Source organism: Podarcis gaigeae, assembly GCF_964106915.1.
Source record: "Podarcis gaigeae genome assembly, chromosome: 12".
NCBI lineage: Eukaryota > Metazoa > Chordata > Lepidosauria > Squamata > Lacertidae > Podarcis > Podarcis gaigeae.
The window spans coordinates 48,860,947-48,885,755 of record NC_139688.1 but is presented as its reverse complement, the minus strand read 5'-3'; the positions used below and the strand labels follow the sequence as shown (position 1 = coordinate 48,885,755).

General features: G+C 39.7%; 1 protein-coding gene across 5 annotated transcripts in view; it reads left to right on the top strand.

Annotated features, from left to right (window-relative positions):
- ULK4 (unc-51 like kinase 4) overlaps positions 1–24,809 on the top strand; it is a 170,360-nt gene that overhangs the window by 93,475 nt on the left and 52,076 nt on the right. For all 5 annotated transcript variants that reach the window (XM_083705570.1, XM_083705572.1, XM_083705569.1 and 2 more), the window contains exons 33-35: positions 2,063–2,229; positions 3,173–3,271; positions 10,171–10,356. In XM_083705570.1, the coding sequence (XP_083561696.1) occupies positions 2,063–2,229; positions 3,173–3,271; positions 10,171–10,356 (452 nt within the window). The remainder of the gene's footprint in view (positions 1–2,062; positions 2,230–3,172; positions 3,272–10,170; positions 10,357–24,809) is intronic.

The following is a 24,809-nucleotide window of genomic DNA, read 5'->3' as shown; positions in this document are numbered from 1 at the left end:
CCAAGCCAAAATTGATGCTTGTAGCAGCCAGAAGACACTGACTGCAGCTGTGTCCATAACTGAAGTTGGTTTTTAGCGTTATTTTTTCTTTTAGAAGGTCACAGGTTTGCAGGAGTATCTGCTTACGGGAAATTCAGTAAGCTAGTTAACTCTTGGATTGCTGGATTGAAGGAATCAGTCTAAGAAAGAGAAAAATGTTCAAGCTCTTCAGCATAATTCTTTCTTGGGGTTATTCCTCCACACTGTAGTGCCCAAGGGAGCAGAGTGATGCTGATTTATTTTTCAGTAATCGTATGGTCTTACAATTCTTCCTCCACATCTGGCATCTTGATTTTTATTACTAAAAAGTTTTACTAACTTAAAGTTGACATATCACATGTCATTGTGTAAAGTTCACCCAACTTACCTTCATTATGCTACCTGCAGCCACTGGGTTTCCTATAAATGTTTTGTTTAATCACAGTGAGCATCTAACATAAAGATAAACAATTATTCCATTTCTAATACTTACTATGATCCTAAACTTTTTTCAAGATGTGTGCATGGAGCAAGTTTATTGTAAAAAGAAGAGCAAGGCAAATTTATTTTCCAAATTTATAGTAGTTAACAGGGATAGTGTATTTGCAACTAAAAAATATGCAGTTATTTAACAGCATATTTTCCCATTTTTTAAAATCTCATTCATACTAGCACAAAATGTGTGTTTCACTACAGTGAATAGACCAATAGAAGGGGTTTTTAGTATGTGGTTGGTCTTGGCTTAATGAATGTGTACTTTACATCAGCAATAGTTCCAGATAATGGAGAAGGCATTGCAAAATCAAGCATAGGATAGCATAGCCAAATTAGTTCTTCTCAAGGTAGACCTATTGAAATGAATGCACCATGTTAGTCATGTCCATTAATTTCCATGGAACTAGTATTACATGTGAAAGGATCTTGGGGTCTCAGTAGAACACACTTAATCAATCAACGGTGTGATGCAGCAACAAAAAAAGCTAATGCTGTTCTAAACTGCATCAGCAGAAGGCTAGTCCAGGCATAGGCAAACTCAGCCCTCCATATGTTTGGAGACTACAACCCCCATCATCCCTGACTACTGGTCCTGTTAGCTAGGGATGATGGGAGTTGTAGTCCCAAAACATCTGGAGGGCCAAGTTTGCCTATGCCTGGGCTAGTGTCTCAAGGGAAGTAATAGTACCACTCTATTCTGCCTTGGTCAGATCACACCTGGAATACTGTGTCCAGTTCTGAGTGTCACAATGTAAGAAGGATATTGACAAGTTGGAACATATGTAGAGGGGGATGACCAAGATTATGAAGGGTCTGGAAACCAAGCCTTATGAGGAACAGTTGAGGGAGTTGGATATGTTTAGCCTGGAAGAGAGGAGACTGAGAGGAGATATGATAACCATCTTCAAATATCTAAAGCGCTGTCACATAGAGGAAGGAGCAAGCCTGTTTTTTCCTGCTCCAGACAATGGACCTGAACCCATGGCTTCAAGTTACAAGAGAGAAGATTCTAACTAAGCATTTTTTTGTAGGTCCATATTTTGCCAATTGGGTGGTCAACGTTCTATGAGTATGTCTGCAGATATATATATATGCCAACAACTTACATATTTTTATATTACTATCAATATATCAATCTGAAAATAAATTGAATCAAATTTGTTACCAGGCCACTGAAAACTAGTAGTTCATGTGTATCAAAAAATAGAGTGTCTTTTAAAATTCAAAAAGCCATGCTCGTAGCCTGCCCTACTCTTTCAGGTGCATGCATTCAGCTCTCAGCTGTAAACCAATGCATCTTCTCTTCTCTTTTTATGTTACAATCACAATTGCACAGATGGAATCCACTCTCTCAATTGTCAATTTGATACTAGGCTTCTTGTTCCCCTGCCCCCACCTTAAAGCCTGAGTTTTATATAAAGCAAAATGGGATAGTAAATATCATTGATTATATGGAAATACATTATTCTCGTTAATATCCTTTTTCTTCTATATACCTATTTTCTTTGCAAATACTGTGTTTATTCATTCTGTACACATGTCTGTTTAGGTCTGGTCCATCACATCTGTAATCTTCTAATAGAAACTTCAGCTCTTTGCTTGGATGCAGATGATAAAAGCAACATCAAGACAGCAAATATGTTGCTTCTGTCCTTGCTTGATATTTTGCACCATATGCTGATCTACACTGCAAATATTGTCCGCCTGACACTACAGGTATATAACCTGTTTTCTGGTAGAATGAGGGTCATTGCATATATTTTCTATTGATCTTGTTGAATTCCCCACTATATATATACAAATGAAGTTGAATAGATTAATAAGTGAATGTCTACACCAGGGGGTCAGCAAACTTTTTCAGCAGGAGGCCGGTCCACTGTCCCTCAGACGTTGTGGGGGGCCAGACTATATTTTTTTGGGGGGTGAATGGATTCCTATGCCCCGCAAATAACCCAGAGATGCATTTTAAATAAAAGGACACATTCCACTCATATAAAAACACGCTGATTCCCAGACCGTCCACAGGCCAGATTTAGATTGGGCCGGATCCAGCCCCCGGGCCTTAGTTTGCCTGCCCATGGTCTACACAGTTCTACTGACAATGGTTAATTAATTACATGGGAGTTAATTGAAGCTTAAGTTTTTCTGGCTTAAGTAGTAATTACCCATAATGGGTTCTTTGATTTTTACCAGTCCCTTTATCCAAGATGATTTCAACCCTCATATGTTTTGCATGTTTCAGAGACAGAAAAATAGTACATTTCTAGATAAGTACTGTTGACATCCATCAGGCTCAAGAGACAATGGAATGTACCTCCAGGGTGAAGTCAAACCTCTGCGTTTGCAACACCAAAGTGATCTCCCTGAGGTACAATCCTGGGCAGTGCGTGTGGAGGTCCTAGGCTGTTCCACAAATGGGGCTGCCACAATGAAAACCCTGTTCCAAGTTACTGTGGAGTAGACTTATGATGTATACTCAAACAACTCTTCCCTTTCTAAAGTTGACTCACTCAAGGACATACCAATCAAATAAAAACAGATTTATTTTCAAAAATTAATGCTTTTCAAGGGAACCCTTGATCCTGAAATGACTGTGGTAGTGATATTTTTGATGTGTTCTTTCTAATGTTGTGGTTAATTATACTTTTTTCTCATGAAGGCACAGAAATCTGGCACAGGAGGGGACACTCAAACCGCTGAGGACCTTCTGCTTATCAACAAACCCCTGACGGATCTAATTAGCTTGCTTATTCCATTGGTAAGAGCTTTATTATTTTCAGTTAGAATGATTGGAATGAATTATAGTTTATTTAGAGCATCGCCACCCCTATGTGAAAGGTTCAGATCAGGTTACAGGATGATTAAAAAATAATAATTCAGAAAATACATTTCCACTTTTGAAAAGTTGCTAATACTGAGGAACAAGATTAAGTTTTACTCTTCAAATGTTCCTCAAATGTAAGTCTTCTTTTCTTGTATTATCCATTTGCTCCCATTCTCTTAGCCCTAAATAAGAAGAATGCCCTTACTGCCCCTTACCCATATCTTTTCCTGAGCTTGTAAGTTTCATTCTCAGGATCAATATAGATGTATCAATAGTTTTATCTTTACTTCAAGTAAAGGATTGATTGCTGTCTGCACCTCCAACCATTTAGTCATTATTCATAGTTAACACAAGCCCAGGGACACTGCAAGCCTATGGAAACCTTGACAGGGATATGGGTACTTACAAAATAAACTTTGTGTCAGCCACAAGTTGGACATCTTCTTTCAAGACTAACTTGCTTATTTTTTAAAATTCTAAGTATTAAAACTTAACAAAACTCAGTTTCTTTAAATAATGCACAGAATAATGTCCTTGATGCATTTCTGGAAAAACTAACCAAAATAATAAACTCTGAGATAAAAGAATTTTATTAAATATTTCAGTGCAAAATTTGTGCCTGCATGCTTAAAGGTTTTGTTAGCTTTAGCTTTAAATAAGGTAAAACAATGATGATTTAACTTATTTTAAAATGATCCTTTGAAGTTTAATAACTATTAATTTTCCACACTCGTTCTTCCGTTCCCGCTTATGTCAGATAACTAATTTGAACCATTCTTTTTATTCACAACTGTTTACATTCTTCAATTATTTATAAGTAACTTTTATCTATTATTTATAGATAGCTATTACATTACATTTCATATACCGGGTCAGTTTTTATTAAGTGAGGGAAATTTGGTTGTGAAAAAACTCACTCAAGGTCTAGGAGCACCTGAAATGTCGTACAGTTCAGGAAGTGAGAGCAGAAACAGGGATGTTGTGCAAGAAGAAAAACTGTTGGCTGGGAAGTTGAATGGGAGGTTGACCTAGAAATTGACCAGGGGAGTTAATGGCCAGATATGAGTATTTAGTGTGGTGGCTTAGAGTTGGGAAATGAAATTGAAATAGAATTAAAAGATGGGAGCCAATGAACAGGCTTCTAGCAGAGTAGGCTCTGAAAAAAGCAAGATACATTAGACAGAGAACTGAGAAACAGAGCCATGAGAGAAGGATAAGAATAGGAGGCAGACAGTTGAGGTAACCAAATGGTGCATTAGGTGGTAAATTGATGTACATTGTCATGTAATTTTTTTAAAAAAAAACAACAACAACACTGTCTAACATGTTGAGATAACAATACATGCTAGGAGGATATATTTGCTAGATATTATCCCTCCTTCCTTATGTTTGTGCGTTCAACAGAGTGCCATCCTTTTGCAGCTAAGCTGCCAAAAGGGCAGCTTAGGCTTGTTTTCGCCTTTAAGCAACCCAGGATGCTTTAAGGCACACTGGATTCTTCTGGTATTTCCCCCTTTTCTTCCCCTTTTATTTTATTTATGCCCTGCGCATCTGGTTGGGTTTCAGCAGCCACACTGGGCGGCTTCCAACAAAATATTAAAATACAATAGTCTGTTAAACATTAAAAGCTTCCCTAAACAGGGCTGCCTTCAGATGTCTTCTAAAAGTCTGGTAGTTGTTTTTCTCTTTGACATCTGGTGGGAGGGCGTTCCACAGGGCAGGCGCCACTACCCAGAAGGCCCTCGGCACTGGACCTCAGTCTTGTAATAACTTTTACTTAGAATATATTTGTTGAGGAGTAACAGATACAGCAGCTTTATTCAGGCAGGCTTAAAATGGTAATTCAGTCACAAAGACATACTTAAGTCTAGCTTAAGATGTAGTCTAGGCATAGTTCTCAGACTTAGCATGTGTTCTCACATTGCTGGCAGAGCAGAAAGAAATGGAAAGAATAAGATGGTGTGCCCGGGCAGGTAGGAGAATATACAGCCATGCCCTCCCCCTGTCAGGGCACAGTGAGAGTGTCTTTCACAGAGCTCTCTGGCAGGTTTACAGGAAAACTCTGTGAGCTTCATCTCCTATCACATGCCTGTCTAGCAAAACATGAATTGTTGGTTTGACTGCACTTTAAATATCCCCACACAATAAGAACATTACAGTGCAGTTGGAGATGTGTGTTCTAATTCATACTTTCAACCATAAAACGAATCAAAATGCACATGAGGCAGGGAATCCCACAAAACAAATACCACCAATTGCAGCTGGATCAGAGCACAGTTTATGGAGTGAGAGTCACAGGAACTATGTTGGCCACGAATGTTGGAGTTAGGCAGATTACTCTGCTCTCCCCTTGGGTAATGGTTGTAACTAGCAGCGGGCGAATATCTCTACACTCAATTTAGATCAGGACAGGCAAGTTTGCAAAATATTTCATCGTGTACGTGAGCTGCATGGAAAAGAAAAAATGCAGAGAAATATCGCTTCTCGGCCTTTTGGCTAAGATCAAGTGAAAAAATGCAGAGGAATAGAAAGCTACAAGATTAAAACATGCATGTGCACACGCACTCACACCAATAAATTTTTTTTTAAAGGAAATAGGTAATGCATTTCCAAATAAAAGGAAATAGGTAATGCATTTGTGGTGTTTTGAATACAGAAAGACAATTAAAAATCAAGGATGAAATTTGAATGTTTACTAAATAAATATGGAGGCATAACAAGTAAATCTTTGGATGCAGGTCTCCAACATAAATTTGTATGAACGTTGCATAATTTCAGAAAGATTTTTTGAGAAAGTGATGCTAATAAAGTTTTGTGGGGTTTTTTAGAGGAGGGAGATCTTTGGAAGCCAATAAACAATATTGTTAAGATATTTCAATCTTTATGGGTTGTAGCCACCTAAGTTTTATTCAGAGTAGATCCACTGAAATTAATTCCAATGTGTGTATGCTGAGTATGACTAATGTTGGATGCAACCTTATGTGTCTTCTAATAAGTGAGATGAAATAAAAAAATTAACAAATTTAATAATACTTATGAAAATTTGCTTTTCCGTTTTGCCTAATATTTGTTGAATGATCATTCTCATAACTTCCAGCAGCCCATCTGTTACAGTTTGTTCTGTTGTCATATTTCTGATGTAACAAACATCTATCTGTTCTAATAAGCTCTCTTTGTGCATAACCTCATTAATGTGCTGAAATAGACTTCCCTCTGGCTATTAGATGCATTATCAACTCTATCCGTGCAAAAACTGCTGCTTCAGCTCAAGCAGTCATACACCTTTCTTGCAAGAGTTTGCAATTCATGAATGCTGTGTAACTGAGGCCAAAACGAAAGGATCATATGACAATTACTAAATTTCTGTTTTAGTCAGAGGGGAGAATTATCTCCCATTCTGTATTTACATCAACGTATGTTCTGCTCTTTTTCTGTTATAGAAATCAATGAGGTTTCCAGGCATCAATCAGTCCCAAACCTGTTTTTTCCCCCAAAGGGGTTATTTCAAAATGTACCTACAGACCATACTGTGGGACCCTTTCTATATACAGTATATATTTCCAGTGCAGTATATAAGGGGAAATTATAATTATTTTATTGTAATAATATAGATCCCATATTATTAATTTTGTTCAGATGCTGTACACACATGCTCTGTGGAATTATTTTTTCTTTATGCTCCCCCTTTTCTTGTGCTATAGCACTAGTAAGTGCCCTGGCAGTATGTCAAAGTGAATTCACTTCTTTGTGACAGCAACACTCCCTGTTGATGCTTGCATTCCTGTGGATTTTGTTGTGGAAAGGAGCAAAGGTTTAGCACAGCCATCAGCCTTTAAAACAAAAGTATAAAGTGGTGTCATAGAGCAAATAACTCACAATTGGGGGGGGGGACAGGGAGAAGATTACACTAAGTCAGCGGCATTCAACTTCCAAGAGTCTGCGTGATCTACCCAAAGCCGTTTGTTAAGCTTTTTTTAGGAAGTCACTTAAAAGTTTTTTGGGGGCGTTTTCATGGGGGTTCAAAGATGGACCAGGATCGACCAGGGACACCCCACAATCGACCAGTAGATCTCAATCGCCCTGTTGGACAACCCTGCAATAAGTGAATCCTATTGTACTCAGAGGAAACCTCCTTAGGCTCATGTTAACTTGTAAGCTTATCTATTGGCAAGTTTCCTTACAAGGATAAAAGACCTGTCTGGAAGTGCCCTGAGAGTGAGAGAACATTAACGTGATTGTGTTGGAGGACAGTCTATAAATAGGATGACATCCTGTGTATGGATGTGACAAGCAAGGTCTTGAAGCTTCGCCTTCTCTTTCTGAGGGAGGAATCATCCTACCCTCTAGATATTACCTGCCTCCATTGGGATAGGTCTTTTTGCCTCTAAGGTGGGAAAAAATCTTAGTGAGACTGAGATTTTGTGAGATTGTTGTCATTTCTTTACTTGTTAGTTTCCTTGTGTGTCTTCTCTTAAAAGAAGATGTGTCAACGCTGTCTGTGCGCCCTGTCCTCTCCCACAGTTGGAATTTTCTTTGGGGTGAGGGCAAGGAGGGTATTCAAGGAAAGCAATTATTCTCCTGTTTCTTCCCTTTGTATTTTGGTCCCTGTTGGGGTTAGAGAAGGAGAACTCGGAGTGACCGTTGTAAAGTGGTCAGCCATTTTTCCTTAGTTCTATTGCACTCTCCTGCAGCAGCAACATGAGCAAGTCTCACACAAACTAGATCAAGTGAAACTGCTGCTTTCTACCAAATCTCATGAGGGCTGGGTGTGAGTATCCTTTACTGCTGGCAGTCGGTCTCATAGTACATGTGTGTGTGTGAGAGAGAGAGAGAGATTGCAGAAACTATCGAGGCATCTCTCTACTAGCTGCGGCTGGCAAAATTCTTGCAAGGATCTTAGCAAACCGTCTCTTAACAATATCCGAAGTGACCCTTCCTGAATCCCAAAACGGTTTTCGGCCTTCTAGGGGGACAGTGGACATGATTTTCACTGCTTGACAGCTTCAGGAAAAATGCAGAGAGCAAAACCAATCCCTGTATTATCTACCTGACTAGGGCTTTCGACACTGTAAATCGTAATGCTCTGTAGACTGTCCTTCTGAAAATTGGCTGCCCAGATAAATTTGTAAACATCATTCGGCTCCTCCATGATAATATGACAGCAACAATTGCAAATAACAATGGCTCTCAAAGTGAACCATTCACAGTGGGATCAGGTGTTAAACAGGGCTTGTTGCTCAACATCCAAAAAACCAAAGTGCTGCACCAACAAATACAAAATAACCCCTCTGCAGCACCACAAATCCAACTCAATGGTGTAACGTTGGAAAATGTTGATCACTTCTACCTAGGCAGTTATCTTTCCACAAAGGTCAACATTGATGCCGAAATCCAGCATCACCTGAGCTCTGCAAGTGCTGCTTTCTCCTGATTGAAGTGCAGAGTGTTTGAGGACTGGGACTGGGAAGTTCGTAGGGAAACAAAAATGCTTGTTTACAAAGCTATTGTACTACCAACCTTACTGTGTGCTTGTGAAACATGGACCACTTACAAACGCCATCTCCAGCTTCTCGAAAGATTCCATCAATGGTGTCTCTGAAAAATCTTACACTTCACTTGGGAAGACAGGCAAACTAATATCAGTGTACTGGATGAAGCAAAGATCACCAGTGTTGAAGCAATGATTCTTCAACATCAACTTGGACTGGTCATGTTGTGCAGATGCCTAATAATCGTCTTCCAAAGCAACTACTCTATTCTGAACTTAAAACTGGAAAGTGTAATGCTGGTGGTCAACAAAAGAGGTTTAAAGACTGTCTCAAGGCAAATCTTAAAAATGTATAAACACCGACAACTGGGAAACACTGGCCTGCGAGCGCTCCAGTTGGAGAACAGCCTTTACCAAAGGTGTCATGGACTTTGAAGGCACTCAAACTCAGAACGCAAGGGAGAAACATGCTAAGGGGAAGGCACGCTTGGCAAATCCACACCAAGATCAACTCCCACCCGGGAACCAATGTCTCCACTGTGGAAGGACATGTGGGTCCAGAATTGGCCTCCACAGTCATTTACGGACTCATTGTTAAAACCATGTTTATGGAAGACAATCTTACTTGGCTATGAGTGATTGTCAAAGAAGAAGAAGAAGTGTGTGTGTGTGTGTATGTGTTTTCTCACACGGGGGTTCCGTTCCTGCCCCCTGCACATGTTTGCAAAGGGAATATAAGTGTGTTCCACCCTTTTAGTGATTTTCAAGTCGCTTCCTGGTTCACCATGCACCGTATCATGTCATTCAGACACACATTAATGAGTTGTTGCCTGTATTATGCATGTGTATTTGGTTTGCAATGCAGTTTCATAAGTTTAGTAAGTGCAGGTAATGGGATAGAGGGGTTGTTTGGCTCTGCCAGTTGGATCTGGAAGGTAGGACGACAGCTTTCCCTGGATGAGGAGGCAAAACCTGTCATGTCCAGAGGAAGGACATCATCCTATTGTGACCAAAGTTTTCAGATTATGTTTACGAAGGAACCCTTAGCTTTAACTGTGGTTAATACAGAATTAAATCAAAGAAGTTCAACTCAGAAGGAAGGGGATGAACAGGGTATGTGATTAAGCAATTGGAAGCGTTCCATGTGTATCCATATCTATGTTATGAAACAAGTAGTAAAATAATTGGGCTCTAAAGCACTGTAATATAATTGCCACTTTATTAAAGTAAAATTAGGGTAAGCAGAAATTGTTTAAAGTTCGAAAGTGAATTCTGCTACTTCATCTGAAACCAAGGATACTGATTTCAGCAAAGTTTGCATTTCATTTACTATTTTCATTTTTAGCTTCCAAGTGACGACAATGAAATATATGTGAATGCATCACAGTGCTTGTCTTTGTTAGTGCAACTCTATGGTGGGGCCAACGTGGATAGTATGGCTCCAGAAAATATGGACAGCTTTGCCGAAGTACTACAGTTCAAAAAGGAAGTGAAAGATCAGAAGCTTCTGCTGAGAATCATTAAAAGACTGGTAAGTCACCTGCTTCAGATCTACAATTTTCATGACGTATGTCTAATGCCCGTTACCTAATCTGCAAACTAAGGGGTACAAATAAAGTAAATATTTATTTGAAAGGTAGATTTTTAGGAGGTGATTTTTCTGCTTATACAAGTATAACTATTTTATACAAAGGCTTACTTTGTAATTTAAGAGGCACAAGTTGGTTAAGAAAAACAATATAAATGGCTTAAAATATACTGTCACAAAATAATGAAATACGTTTTACATAAAACTAGTGTAGATTCTCAAATGCTTATGTGGACACCATCACCTTTAGGTGACTTCTGAAACTGTACAAAATTGTGCTCTGGTGGGTCCCTTTAGGGAGCAAATACTAGAAATGGGCTAGATTCAGACACAACATGAAAACGTAGCTTGTTTTAATATCTGAGCCCAGAAATCATAGTTTAAGGTTCTCAAACCATGGATTGAAACAGGTTTGCACACTGCAATTTGTGCTTTGGTTTGCTATTATGTTTTTTTTCAGATTTTAAAAATATTTTTATTAAGTACAAATTAGAAAACATACATATTCACAACAAAAGAAAATACAAAAGAAGAAGAAAATACATCTAACCAAGGGAAAAAAATTAGAGAATATTTTGTCTCTTTTCATATTTACAGTTATTTATACCTCTATAAAATGCTATTCATAATAAAGCAGTGAAATGAAAGATAAGATATCAGAAAAGAAAAAAAAGAACAAAGAAAAAATAAAGAAGTAAAAGAAAAAGATCATAAGTGAAAAATTTTAAAAGTAGATAAGTACTCACAATACATAGCCGTTTCCCATGTATATTTATATTCTGTTGTATAATTTCATCTTGTCCTTATCTACCTTAAATAAATTGTTGTTGTTGTAGTTGTTTTAAAAAAAGACTTCCACCCTTTACCTCACGCGTTTTTAATAATCCGTTCTTCAGAACCTCTGTTCTTCATATTTTCCCTTCGGATTTCCTTAATGTCTCACTTTGTATTTTTTATATTACACACAAGATTATTCTAAACACAACCAGATTTTTGTAGTTGAGCCCTCATTTTGTAAATAATCATTTAAGCACTCCCATTGCTTCATAACCATAGTTTTGGATTTTCTCCTTATTATATCCGTCAGTTTTGCTAATTCCAGGTACTCGCAAAGTTTCCCCAACCATTCTCTTTTTGTTGGGATGCCGTCCTCTTTCCAATAGCTAGCAATCAAAATTCTTTGCTATTATGTTTAGATTCACAAACCATTGACAAGCTGCTCTAAATCAAATCATGATTTGCTTGTTGTACAGATAAGAGGTGGCTTTTTAACTATAGTGAATACAAACCATTTAATTTGATTTTTTCATTTCACTTTTAATTCGTATTCCACCTTTTGTACACAAGGCAGATTACAAGCCGTAGAAACCAAGCAAAATATAAAACAAAGATCACAATCCTATAACAATTGGACCCAATGCAAATAAGTCAGGATAGAAAATATGACTTTAAAATGAAGGTATATAAAAAAATAAAAAAATAAATTCTAGTAGCACCTGTGACGTTAACATATGAGAGTGCTGGAGGTGAAATATTTAACAGGTTACCCAATCACAACCCAGGGGGTGGAGTCAGAGGGACTATAGCTCTGGGAGGGGCGAAGGGGGAGTTTGTTGAGAGTTGGGTAGTTGGTTGGAGTGGGAGTGAATTGGGATAGAGTCTGTGGTAGGTTTAGTGTAGCGAAATAAGCTGAGTCAGGAACAGTTAGGAGCTAGGAAGACAAGTAAATATCTGAGAGGTAGTTTAGTGAGTGAGAGCAGGTAGCGGAAGTTATAGGTCTGGATAGGCGCCCCATGAATGTAATTGACCAATACCATTTATGAAACTACACGCTTGTTAAACTGCAATAAATAAACAGAAGTTTATGTTCCAGTTTAACCCTGACTGGACTCAGTATTGTACCAGGTAGGGCCTGGGTGGTGGCAGCGAGAAATAAAGTGGTGGCACAGGGCTCAATAGACGGTGAAACGTCCGAGGACCCTGTGTGATCGCCACAGCACTATAGAGACCAACTTAGTTTGTTCTTGGTATGAGCTTTCGTGTGCATGCACACTTCTTCAGATACATTGAAACAGAAGTCACCAGACCTTTATATATAGTGAGAGGGTGGGGAGGGGTATTACTCAGAAGGGTGGTGGGAATGGGTGATTGGCTGATAGGTGTGGTAAATCTGTTGACTGTTAACGACTGCAATTACAGGAAAAAGCAAGGGATGAGATGGCCAAAAATAGCTTTATCATGTATAGTGAGATAAGAATCTAATGTCTCTATTCAGACCAGGTCTCTCCATGGTTTTAAGTTTGGTAATAAGTTGTAAAGTCATGTCCGACTCTTCGTGACCCCATGGACCAGAGCACGCCAGGCACTTCTGTCTTCCACTGCCTCCCGCAGTTTGGTCAAACTCATGCTGGTAGCTTCGAGAACACGGTCCAACCATCTCGTCCTCTGTCGTCCCCTTCTCCTTGTGCCCTCCATCTTTCCCAACATCAGGGTCTTTTCCAGGGAGTCTTCTCTTCTCATGAGGTGGCCAAAATATTGAAGCCTCCGCTTCAGGATCTGTCCTTCCAGTGAGCACTCAGGGCTGATTTCCTTCAGAATGGATAGGTTTGTTCTTCTTGCAGTCCATGGGACTCTCAAGAGTCTCCTCCAGCACCATAATTCAAAAGCATCAATTCTTCAGCAGTAAGCCTTCTTTATGGTCCAGCGAAAGGAAAGTCCAATGCTGTAAAGAAAAATATTGCATAGGAACCTGGAATGTGTTTGTGTGTGTGTATTTCTACTGCGTCAGACCAACACTGCTACTTCCTGAATTTAAAATAAATGCGGTTTAGGCATCATATTACAGTGGTGCCCCGCAAGACGAATGCCTCGCCAGACGAAAAACCTGCAAGACTAAAGGGTTTTCCGTTTTTTGAGGCACTTCGCAAGACGAATTTCCCTATGGGCTTGCTTCGCAAGAAGAAAGCCCATAGGGAAATCTCCGGGGACCTCTTTTAAATGCTGGCGGTGGGGAGCAAAGCCTTTCCCCCCCTCCGGCCTTCAGAAGAGGTCCAGGAAGGCCGGCGGGGGCCAAAAGGCTTTGCTCCCCACCGCCAGCATTTTAAAAGCAGTCCGGGATAGCAGGGAAGCGCTTCCCGCTATCCCGGACGGCTTTTGAAGGCAGGCGGAGGGGAGCAAAGACTTTCGTCCCCGCCCGCCTTCAGAAGAGGTCCAGGACCTCTTCTGAAAGCTGGCGGGGGGCAAAAGTCTTTGTCCCCCCTGCCTGCCTTCCTGGGGGCTTTTAAATCGCCCCGGGACAGCGGAGAAGTCCTCTGCTGTCCCGGGGCGATTTTTAAATGCTGGCGGGCGGCAGCAAAGCCTTCGCTGCCGCCCGCCAGCATTTTAAAATGCTGTCCCAGGGTTTTTTAAAATGCTGGGGGTGGGAAGAAAAGCCCTTGTCCCCCCCCCAGCCTTCAGAAGAGGTCGGGGGACAGAGTGTCCCGGACCTGGTCTGAAGGCGGTTTCCATAGGAACGCATTAATTGATTTTTAATGCATTCCTATGGGAAACCGTGCTTCGCAAGACGAAAAACTCGCAAGACGAAAAAACTTGCGGAACGAATTAATTTCGTCTTGCGAGGCACCACTGTATATTTAAAATAAGCTATGGTTTATTGTGAATGATCAACATACTGATGCAAGCTGCCCAAAAGTTCCTGCAGTGCTTCTCCCACTGCTAGTGCTGTGCCATTGATGAAGCAAGTCAGAGTTTGACATTCTGTTGTCCAATGTTAAATGGTATGTTTCTTCCAAACACCAAGGTATGTTCTTGACTTGGCATTCCTGGCTTATTTGTGGGAACAAGCCATGAGCCCAGAGGACACAACAACCTGGACTCTGGCTTGTTTCATCTATGGTGCAGTGGCAAGTGTAGGAGAAATGCTGCACAAAAACAATCATTGGGATGTGTACACTGGGCCATAGTTACTTGAGGAGAAACCTGGTAGTCAGGAGATGTATTTAAACAAGATTCAACTAATGAGGAAACAGTTTCATCGGTTAAATTGCACCTTAGCTTTTAGTCTGCATGAGTAAGACATGTCAGAAACTGGTTTTAAAAACATGATCATGCCTTTCTATAGCAAAAATGAGCATGAGAAGAATTACCAGTATTTTTCCTTGAGTAGGTCATAGACTATTCTGCAGTGTGAAACGCTTTGTTTCCCATCTTTTTAGTAATTCTGTTGCATTGCAGAACTACAGATTATTGATTGTTCTCATCAAGAAAGAAAAGCACTAATGGTAGAGTGGTTATAAGATGCATTAATTATCAACAAAAAATACACTATCACTTGTTAGTGAATGGAACCTAGCTGGCATATAATGACTTTTCATTCCTCTCACACTTCTCCCGCTTAAGTGGCAAATTAGTTTCTTGGAAATAGATTGAACAGGAATACATGGCAATTCACATGATATGCACACTGCTTATCATACTTCTCACCTTGAAGTCTCATGGGAAGATCCTTTAGCTGTATTTTTAGGTAATTAGCTCTTCCTCAACAATAGCAACCAAGGAAGAGTATTCTGCCCTAATAGGGATATCTGCTCTCTGAATTTGTCATCTTGGTTTTATTGAAGACAGACAGACAGCAGCTTCTGCATGGTTTGTGAGAACTGCAGCTAGGTGTGTGAATAGTACAGATGCAAAACCCATGAGAAAGAACCATAATGCATTGGCTGGCATTTATACTCTGGAGCTGTGCAACTATAGAGTAGATACATCAGTTTTGGTAGGATCATCATTTTTACTATTGCTAATCTGTCTGGGAGGGTAAAATGGGATCGTTTGTGAATACAGTCTGTTAAGGTGTCATGAGACTTTTCTTCAACACAATAGTATTGTTGTAAGTTGTGGCGGGGGGTGAGGGCTGTATGCTTGAAATCCTTCTAATTCCTGGATTCAAGGGTTAAAATCCAATGGAGGATTGAAGTAGCCAGGCCAGCTTCTTGGTAATAGTCCCCTAAATTTAGGTCCTGAGGGTAACAAAGGAAGTGGCTCTGTGCTGGAAGCCAAATGGGTGGGACCTGCCTGCCTCAACTGGTTAGTAAGGTAAAGGGACCCCTGACCATTAGGTCCAGTCGTGACCTACTCTGGGGTTGCGGTGCTCATCTCGCTTTATTGGCCAAGGGAGCCGGTGTACAGCTTCTGGGTCATGTGGCCAGCATGACTAAGCCGCTTCTGGCGAACCAGAGCAGCACATGGAAACGCTGTTTACCTTCCCGCCGGAGTGGTACCTATTTATCTACTTGCACTTTGACGTGCTTTTGATCTGCTAGGTTGGCAGGAGCAGGGACCAAGCAACGGGAGCTCACCCCGTCGCGGGGATTCAAACCGCCGACCTTCTGATCGGCAAGTCCTAGGCTCTGTAGTTTAACCCACAGCACCACTCGCGTCCCCAACTGGTTAGTAGTAAGAAGGGGGAAAGCCAAAGTTGAGTTGTGTGGGAGAGCTGGGCTAGAAGAAGCAGACTGCAGTAGAAAGAAGCCTGAGAGGGAGAGACGTGCTTGATTTCTGTTTGAATCCAAGTCTGTGACAATAGGTGAAGCAAGACCCATTTTGGGGTATTGATGCTGTGAGCCCCTACATTGTAGGCTCAGGTTGTATATTTGTGTAAATAAAGCATATATCATAAAGACACCATAGCGTCTACTGTTCCTGATTCCAAGGAAAGGGAACCCTGGGTAAGTGCCTGGAACCTCTGGAGTCTTGCACCACTCAGAGATGCATATGGAATGCACATGACAAAGTTACACTGAATGTTATATTCAACTGAAGGGCTGCAGGGAGAATTGTTTCTATTCCAATCACTCCCGATCCCACTCAACCAGATACAAAAGTGGCAGAAAAAGAATAATTAAATAGAAACCCATTGGCTGCTGCTCAACCAAATCCACACTTTTTGGGCTAACCCAATTACCAGTAAGGCAGCCACAAGACCACTAAACTCATTTGAAAGACTTGTAATTTACGCAGAGTTACAAGGCCCAAGTATAACATCCACAACCTATAAAATTCTGCTGTAGACATTGGTCTGGATAAAGAGGAATGTTTTTGCCAGGCGCCTAAAGATATGTAATGAAGATGCCAGACAACCCACTCTGGGGAGAGCATTCCACAGATGGGGAGCCACCACAGAAAAGACCCTTTTTCATGTTGCCACCTTCCAAACCTTTTGGATGACAAGCACAGGATCCAGGTGGGTCCAGATCGGGAGAGGCAGTCCATAAGGTATTGCAGTACTGAGCTGTGTAAGGCTTTATAGGTCAATACCAGCACTCTGAATTGGGCCCGGAAACTACTGTAATTGGCAGCCAGTGCAGTCAGGCCAAGATTGAATCATATTGGATTGGATCATAGAATTATAGAGTTGGAAGGTACCCCGAGGGTCATCTAGTCCAACCCCCCGCAATGCAGGAATTTCAACTAGATTATACATGATAGATGGCCCATCCAACCTCTGCTTAAAAACGTCCAGGAAAGGAGAGTCCGCCATCCCTCATGGGAGTCTGTTCCACTGTCAAACAGCTCTTACTGTCAGAAAGTTCTTTCTGATGTTTAGTTGGAATCTGCTTTATTGATCACAGGCCTCCCAAGTTCTGTTTATTTTCTTCCTAAAGCTTGGTTCAGAAATAAAAAGCTAGCTTAACAATAAGGTACATTTATACATATAAGAAACAAGTTGTGAACCCTATGTTTTTGTTGCAAAAACAATGTTGATAGTATTAATGCCACAGCAGTTTTTAAAAAATCACATTCCTAGTGTCGAGAAGCCTTATTTGTATGTAAACTCCACCCAAGGTTTTTTGTATAATAGTTACAAGCATGTTTTAATGAAATTTGAGACTCTTGAGAGATCATAGATACCAAGGCCTTTACTGCTAAAGAGTTGCTTAGCAACCTCAAACCATTACATTTGCAGGCACTGTAATAATATGATACACTTCTCTATTGCCAGTTTCTGATGAAAAAGTAGTAGAACTAATCACATTCTAAAGGTTATATTCCGGTGGTGGGTTAGGAAACTGCTGTGAAAGAAGTCTTTCCTCATATTGACACCAAGGTAGATTTTCACCATTGTCCATTAAGCAAATATATATATACTGTTTCCACACAACTGGTTGAGTTTCATACAGTAGCGTTTCAAGCTGCAAAAGCCATTGTTGTTCTTTGTTGGCATGACCTGACTTCAAAGTACCATTATTCATTTGTAAATAAACATCACAATTGTAACCATGGTGTGGTCATTGTTGAGCAGACACCACCATATTTGGTTCTTATTGCTCAGTGATAAGTTCCACATTGTAAGCAATGTATTCATAGCCCATGTGATCCTGCCTGTGTGCACACAGTTATCTCCAGTAAAGATCCCAAGCAGTTCTTTGCTAATTCCTCAAATCACAACTTTCTGTGAACACACATGTAAGATGCATGCATGTTTGTAGAGGACACATTAGGAGATCCGGTAACACCACTCACTGTAATATCAGAAGACTAGCAATAACTTTTCGATATATCTGGACCAGGAGCTGAGGGGTGTGTGTGGAATGGAAAGTGTCTTTTGTAATTTTATATAAGTCTCAGTGCTTATTTTCTGTTGTCGGTTTTGCTAGGTTGGGGATAGGAGATACGTCTGACAACAGAATTCCATTATGAAGCATTCTTTTTGAAGATCTGGGTATTTTGAGTTTGTGTTGAATGGCAGATCTAGATTTGTAATGTTAAGAGTGTTTAACATATGCATACTTACTAATTACTCTTGAGGATTCCCATAAAAGTGAACCGCCCCCTTGAATTAAATTCTTACATAGGGAGGGAGCAGTAAAAAGGAGAGAGAGAGAGAGAGAGCGCGAGAGCGCGAGCGCCAACAACACATGATGAATCCATGCTTTGAAAAGGCAGCTTATCTGAACCTCAGGTTTGCAAGTGATGTCTAAATATAGCACTTGGAATGAGGTTGTGCTTTCAGTGTATTTCACAGTAATTGACTTTTTTAGGTTTAGATGATGTTGTAATTCTCATATTCAGGAATGAAACCTAAACATTTTGAATTATGAAGGATCACCTAGTTAATCATTTATGTATGAGCCCACTGCTGTCATTTCTTTGCAAACTATTAAAATGTATTTTTAATATGAATACTATTATAAATGTATAACAACCATAATTTGTATAGTGATGATGATGTATTGGTCTATGCATGAGTTGTGAATTACAGTTTCATATTTCATACTGCTTTTTTCTGGGATATGAAGTCCTCTTGATTAGAACAGCCTGCCAGAATATATATTCAATTGAGTGCTTGACCTTAGGCATCTGTTTTCTTTATTTTCATATTTTGATGTATTCTGTGCTTGGACTTTTACATTTGCTATCTCCACTAGTTTATTATTGATTGTAAATTAGGGTGTTGTTGGTGTTCATTAGGACCTTTGGTCCACCGTGAAATACATCTGATACATTATTAAATGCTTTCCTACACAGTTCCTCAGATTTGCACAGTAGTTTTAAATTGCCCATGCAAAATGCTTTCATGATTTTGAGGGTATGTTTTAGATTTGGAATTAACTGTCATTATCCACAGAAGCTGAATATCTATGTCCTTGAATTCCATGTGTTAATTAACTGCGTGCATGCATTCCATTTTGCCACTTGATTTCCAGAAGAGTCAGAACTAGCTAGCCCCATGGCAAAACTATATATGGTATGAAGAACAGCTTCTTTTCCACAGTGATCAACTAGATGCCTATGGGAAACACAAAAACGAGAGCATTTTTCAGTGAAATAAGTGTCACTTAGTTATGAATAAACATAGAAAGGGTGTGGGTGTGCATAAGCCCTAAGATATAGTGACCTCATTTACATATCACATGTGCAAACCAGAACCATTAAGGCTTATGGAAAATAGTTGCCTCTCCCTCCCTTATTTCTTTGTGTTTGGGGAGCTTATGTCTTCAACTCTCTGGGAAAAGGAAGCAGGTGACATAGTACTGTGGTTTATGGATCCTATGGAAATAAAATACCCCATTAAAACCAACTTTATTGCATATTCCTTGACTTGGACTGGGGGGTGTCATTTGTTGCTCCAGCAACAAAATGTCTCAGGTTGACCCTCAATGTCAAAAACTTGAAAAATAGATCTGGAGAGCCAGGGACTAGATAGACAAATATCCTGTTGCTTTGAGTAAGAAAGGACTGTAAAAATCTGTAGTAAATTACTACAAATTCGGCTAAAAGCGGGGAGATGTTAACAGGAAGTCCGTCTTCCGCTGCTGCTTAAACTTCAAAGCAAAAGATTTTGACGTTTGGAGCCTTTGAAGAGGCGTTAAAAAATAACTGATCTGCGCATTCATTGAAGCTGTTTTTGTGTAAAGTGAAGACCTAACCTATCTTTTGTGATTTACGTTTTATTTGGACTGTGCTAAACTTCTTCTTTTGGAACTACAATTTCACTAAGAAGCCCAGGTATTTGGACTGCCTGTATAATAGAACTGTCAGACTGCAGACTTTGATATTTTGTAATTGGGGTTTGCTACAACCTGAGAGTCTACGGACTTGTTACATTGAAATATCATTCTTGGCACTTGCTAGAGACAATGTAATGCTTTCTAAACCAACTCTGCTAAATACAAGCTAAGTTGAAGGTTCCTGGAAACTAAATTGGATTTTATTGAACTTTATTGATTTGGCTTCTTCCCTCAAGACATTTTGAGCTCCCTCTAGAGGATTCTGGATTTACAGCTGTGACTTTACTTTCTCTTTCCTTTCCTCCTATTTGACTGTTTACTCTCTGGGCTGCCGTATTCCCATGGGAACAACTTAGTTTGACCTTGACTATTAGACAAAACTGGAATGAGTGGTGCAAGAAAAAAAGAGGCCAGAGTAAGGACTAGACAAACAACCTTAGCCTTAGCCTCACAGGCACGTAGATCCTCTGTCCCTACCACCATCGGCTGGGGAAGAAGAAACTGAGCAATTACAGTTGGAAGATATGGCTGCAGGAGCATCTGGTTCAATTTTAGAGAAAATCTTTGAAAAATTGGAATCTTTGGACAAGAAAGTGGATGAACAAACGGCCAAGATTGACCAAAACGCAGCCTGCCTAAACAAAATAACTGAACAAGTGGCTTTGAACGTACAATCAATTGGACAGTTATCTGAGGCCACTGCAGAAAACCGCAAATTGGCTGAGGCAACTAGTCAAAAAGTTGAAAACCTAGAACAAGAGGTGAAACCACTGCACAGACAAGTTGGCGAGCAACAGATGTATTTGTCTATGATTGAACTGCGGAACCGGGAAAATAACTTAAGATTGAGGTCGATACCAGAACTTGAACAAGGAAACTTAATTGAGTTCCTGACCAAATAATTTTCTAAATTCTGGCCTTTAGAGGAGGATAAGGATTTTAAAATTGTGTCGGCTTTCAGACTTGGAAAGTTTGCAAGGAAAGACAAGCCCAGAGATTGTTTGATAACTTTGAGATCGAAGGAGGAAAGAGATAAGATACTAGGCCTACACTACGGAAAGTCACTGGACATTTTGGATAGAAGAGCTGAAATCTACAAAGATATTCCGAAACAACTTCTGGACCTTAGATCCACCTATCTTGAACTGGTCAAACTGTTGAGGAGCAACTCAATTATTTTTAGGTGGGAATTCCCTCAGGGACTATCCTTTACTTTCAGAGGGAAGGTTAAAATTAAATCACCTGAAGATAGAGACAAATTTCTGATTGCCTACGGAGAGGACCTTCAAAAAGGGACTGAAATACCTTCGGGGCCTGGACCATTAGCTGTACCTCCACCTTTGGAACCTGAAGATCCAGAGAAAAAGATACCGCCACTAGAGGAATAACAGATTTATTCAGGATGTCTCTGCAACTTTTGAGCTGGAATATTAATGGATGCAACTCCCCGGAAAAAAGGAGGAAAATATTTCACATATTGAAAAAAGAACAATTGGACATTATTTGTTTACAAGAAACACATGTGACCAGGCTCCATAAACAAGTGTTAATAAACAAAAGATTAGGCCAATAATTTATCTCTTCGGACCAAGTGAAGAAAGGAGGAGTGGTGATCTATGCAAAGGAGAGCCTGTCACCAAAAATTTTATTTAAAGATGAGCAAGGAAGAATTTTGGCAATTGAGGTACAGCATCAAGAAGAGAAGCTTTTGATATTAGGAATTTACGCACCAAATGAGGGGAAATCGGAATTTTACAAGAAGTTGCATGAGAGTATGCTGGATTATCTGGACTATGACAACATCATCATGATGGGAGATATGAATGGGGTGGTATCAACCAATATGGATAAGTCACAAAGTCAAAATGTGACAAAAGACGGCAGACTACCTAAGACTTTTTTCGAACTGACTGACAATATGGACTTGATTGACATTTGGAGGACAAAGAACCCCTTGGGAAGAGTGGGAACATTTTTTTCTGAGGCCCAACTGACATGGACAAGAATTGACCAAATATGGATATCTAGAGGTCTGGCACCTAAGATCAGAAAGGTGGAAATCTGCCCAAAGACCTGCTCCGACCATAATGCAGTAAAGATGGACATGAGACCACTACCAACCGGCTCCTTTAGATGGAAGATGAATGACAATTTGTTTAGAGATCAGGAGATTACCAAGAAGGCCCAAAAAGTCTTGAAGGATTATTTTGAGATAAATTTGAACACTACGGTGGAAAAAAGAATCATCTGGGATGCAAGTAAGGCCGTGATGAGGGGGTTCTTGATACAACAGAATGCTGTAAAGAAAAGGACACAAAATGAGAAAAAAGATAAGATTTTGGAGAAAATTAAAGAATGTGAGAAGAAATTAAGATCAAAACCGAAGTCACAGCCGATTCTGAGAGAAATTAAACTCTATCAAGCACAATATTCCAAATTGATAAACCAGGAAATAGAGTGGAAAGTTAAACCAATGAAACAAAGAACATTTGAATCGGCAAATAAATGTGGGAAACTGCTAGCATGGCAGTTGAAGAAGAGACAAAAACTAAATACAGTTACAAATTTAGAGATTGAAGGAAGAAACATTCAGAACCCTGTGGAGATTAGAAAGTGCTTCCAGAGATATTTCAAACAATTGTATACTCAAGGGCCGCAAAATGAGGTTGAGATAGAGCAATTTTTGATAAAGAATGGACTACCAAAACTATCACAAGAAAATAGATCAATCCTGAACTGTAAAATAACACGATTAGAGATTGAACAAGCCATTCAGAATATGCAACTGGGTAAATCTCCAGGGCCAGATGGGCTCACTGCCAAGTATTATAAGACACTGAAAGACTATTTGATACATCCATTGATGGAGGTTGGCAACGAAATTCTGGAGGGGAAGAAGGCGCCGGAATCGTGGAAAGAAACTTTCATCACATTGATACCTAAATTGGAAACAGAAAAGACACAACTCAAGAACTACCGTCCCATCTCCCTTTTAAACGTGGATTACAAAATATTTGCAGACATTTTAGCAAGTAGATTTTAAAAAGTTTTAAATGAAATAATCCATAAGGACCAGGCAGGCTTTCTCCCAGGTAGACATTTGTTTGCTAACACAAGGAACATTATTGACATTTTGCAACTTCTACAAACAAATATCAACACAAAAGCTGTGTTAATTTTTATAGATGCAGAGAAAGCCTTTGATAATATTTCCTGGAAATTTATGAAGAAAAATTTGGAAGGGATGGGAGTGGGAAGGGGTTTTGAAAATGGGATAGATGCAATCTACTCAGAACAAAAGGCCAAATTGATAGTCAACAATGTGGTGACAGAAGAGTTTAAAATTGAAAAAGGAACACGACAAGGCTGTCCTATCTCTCCCCTGTTATTTATTTCGGTCCTGGAGGTGCTCTTGAACATGATTAGAGGAGACCGGTTGGTTGAAGGAATTCAGGTCGGAGCGAAACAGTACAAACTTAAAGCCTTTGCAGATGACCTGGTTTTGACTCTACAGGAGCCAGAATCTAGCACGAAAAGGGTATTACAATTGATTCAAGAGTTTGGTCGGGTGGCGGGATTTAAATTAAACAAGCAAAAAACTAAGGTATTGGGGGAAAACGTAACAGTTACAGAGTCAGAAAGGTTTCAGAAAGAGACAGAGTTAAACGTGGTTAAAAAAGTAAAATACCTAGGGGTAAACATAACAGCAAAAAATTTGAGCTTATTTAAGGATAATTATGAGAAATGTTGGTTAGAAATCAAGAGAGATTTAGAAAGTTGGTCGAGATTGAAACTTTCCTTGTTAGGCCGGATTGCTGCTATAAAGATGAATGTATTGCCAAAAATGCTGTTTTTGTTTCAAACTTTGCAGATTGTGGACAAAACGGAGTGCTTTGGGAAGTGGCAGAGAGATATTTCCAAATTTGTCTGGCAGGGCAAAAAGCCCAGAATCAAGTTTAAGATACTAACTGATGCGAAAGAAAGAGGGGGCTTTGCCCTGCCAGACTTAAGGTTGTATTACGAATCAGCAGCTTTCTGCTGGCTAAAAGATTGGCTGCTTCTCGAAAACACTGATGTATTGGATTTGGAAGGTTTCAACAATGCTTTTGGTTGGCATGCATAATTATGGTATGACAAGGCTAAGATTCATAAGGCGTTCAAGAACCATATTGTCAGAAAAGCAATGTTTAATGTCTGGACAAAATACAAAGACTTATTGGAAAATAAAACTCCGAGGTGGCTTTCACCATTGGAAGCTAAGGCCCGGACAAGACTCAATATGGAGGCCAAATGGCCAAAGTATTGGGAAATATTAGAAAAAGATGGAGATAATTGGAAATTGCAGAGTTTGGAGAAAATGAAAGACAAAGTGCGAGATTGGCTACATTACGCTCAGATTAAAGAAGTTTTTAAACTTGACAAAAAGTTAGGATTCCAGGTGGAAAAATCGAAGTTGGAAACGGAATTGTTAGAGCCTAAGACTAAGGTACTTTCAAGAATGTATAACTTGCTGTTAAAATGGAACACACAAGATGAAACGGTCAAATCGGCTATGATAAAGTGGGCACAGGACATTGGGTATAATATCATGTTTGAGAACTGGGAAAGGTTGTGGACCATGGGGCTGAACTTCACTGCATGTAATGCTTTGAAAGAAAATGTTATGAAAATGATATATAGATGGTACATGACCCCAGTCAAACTCGCTAAAATATACCACTTGTCTGATAACAAATGTTGGAAATGTAAAGAAAATGAAGGAACGTTTTTTCACCTCTGGTGGACTTGCCCTAGAGTGAAGGCTTTCTGGGAAATGATATATAATGAGTTGAAAAAGGTATTTAAGTATACCTTTCCTAAGAAACCAGAGGCCTTTCTTCTGGGTATTGT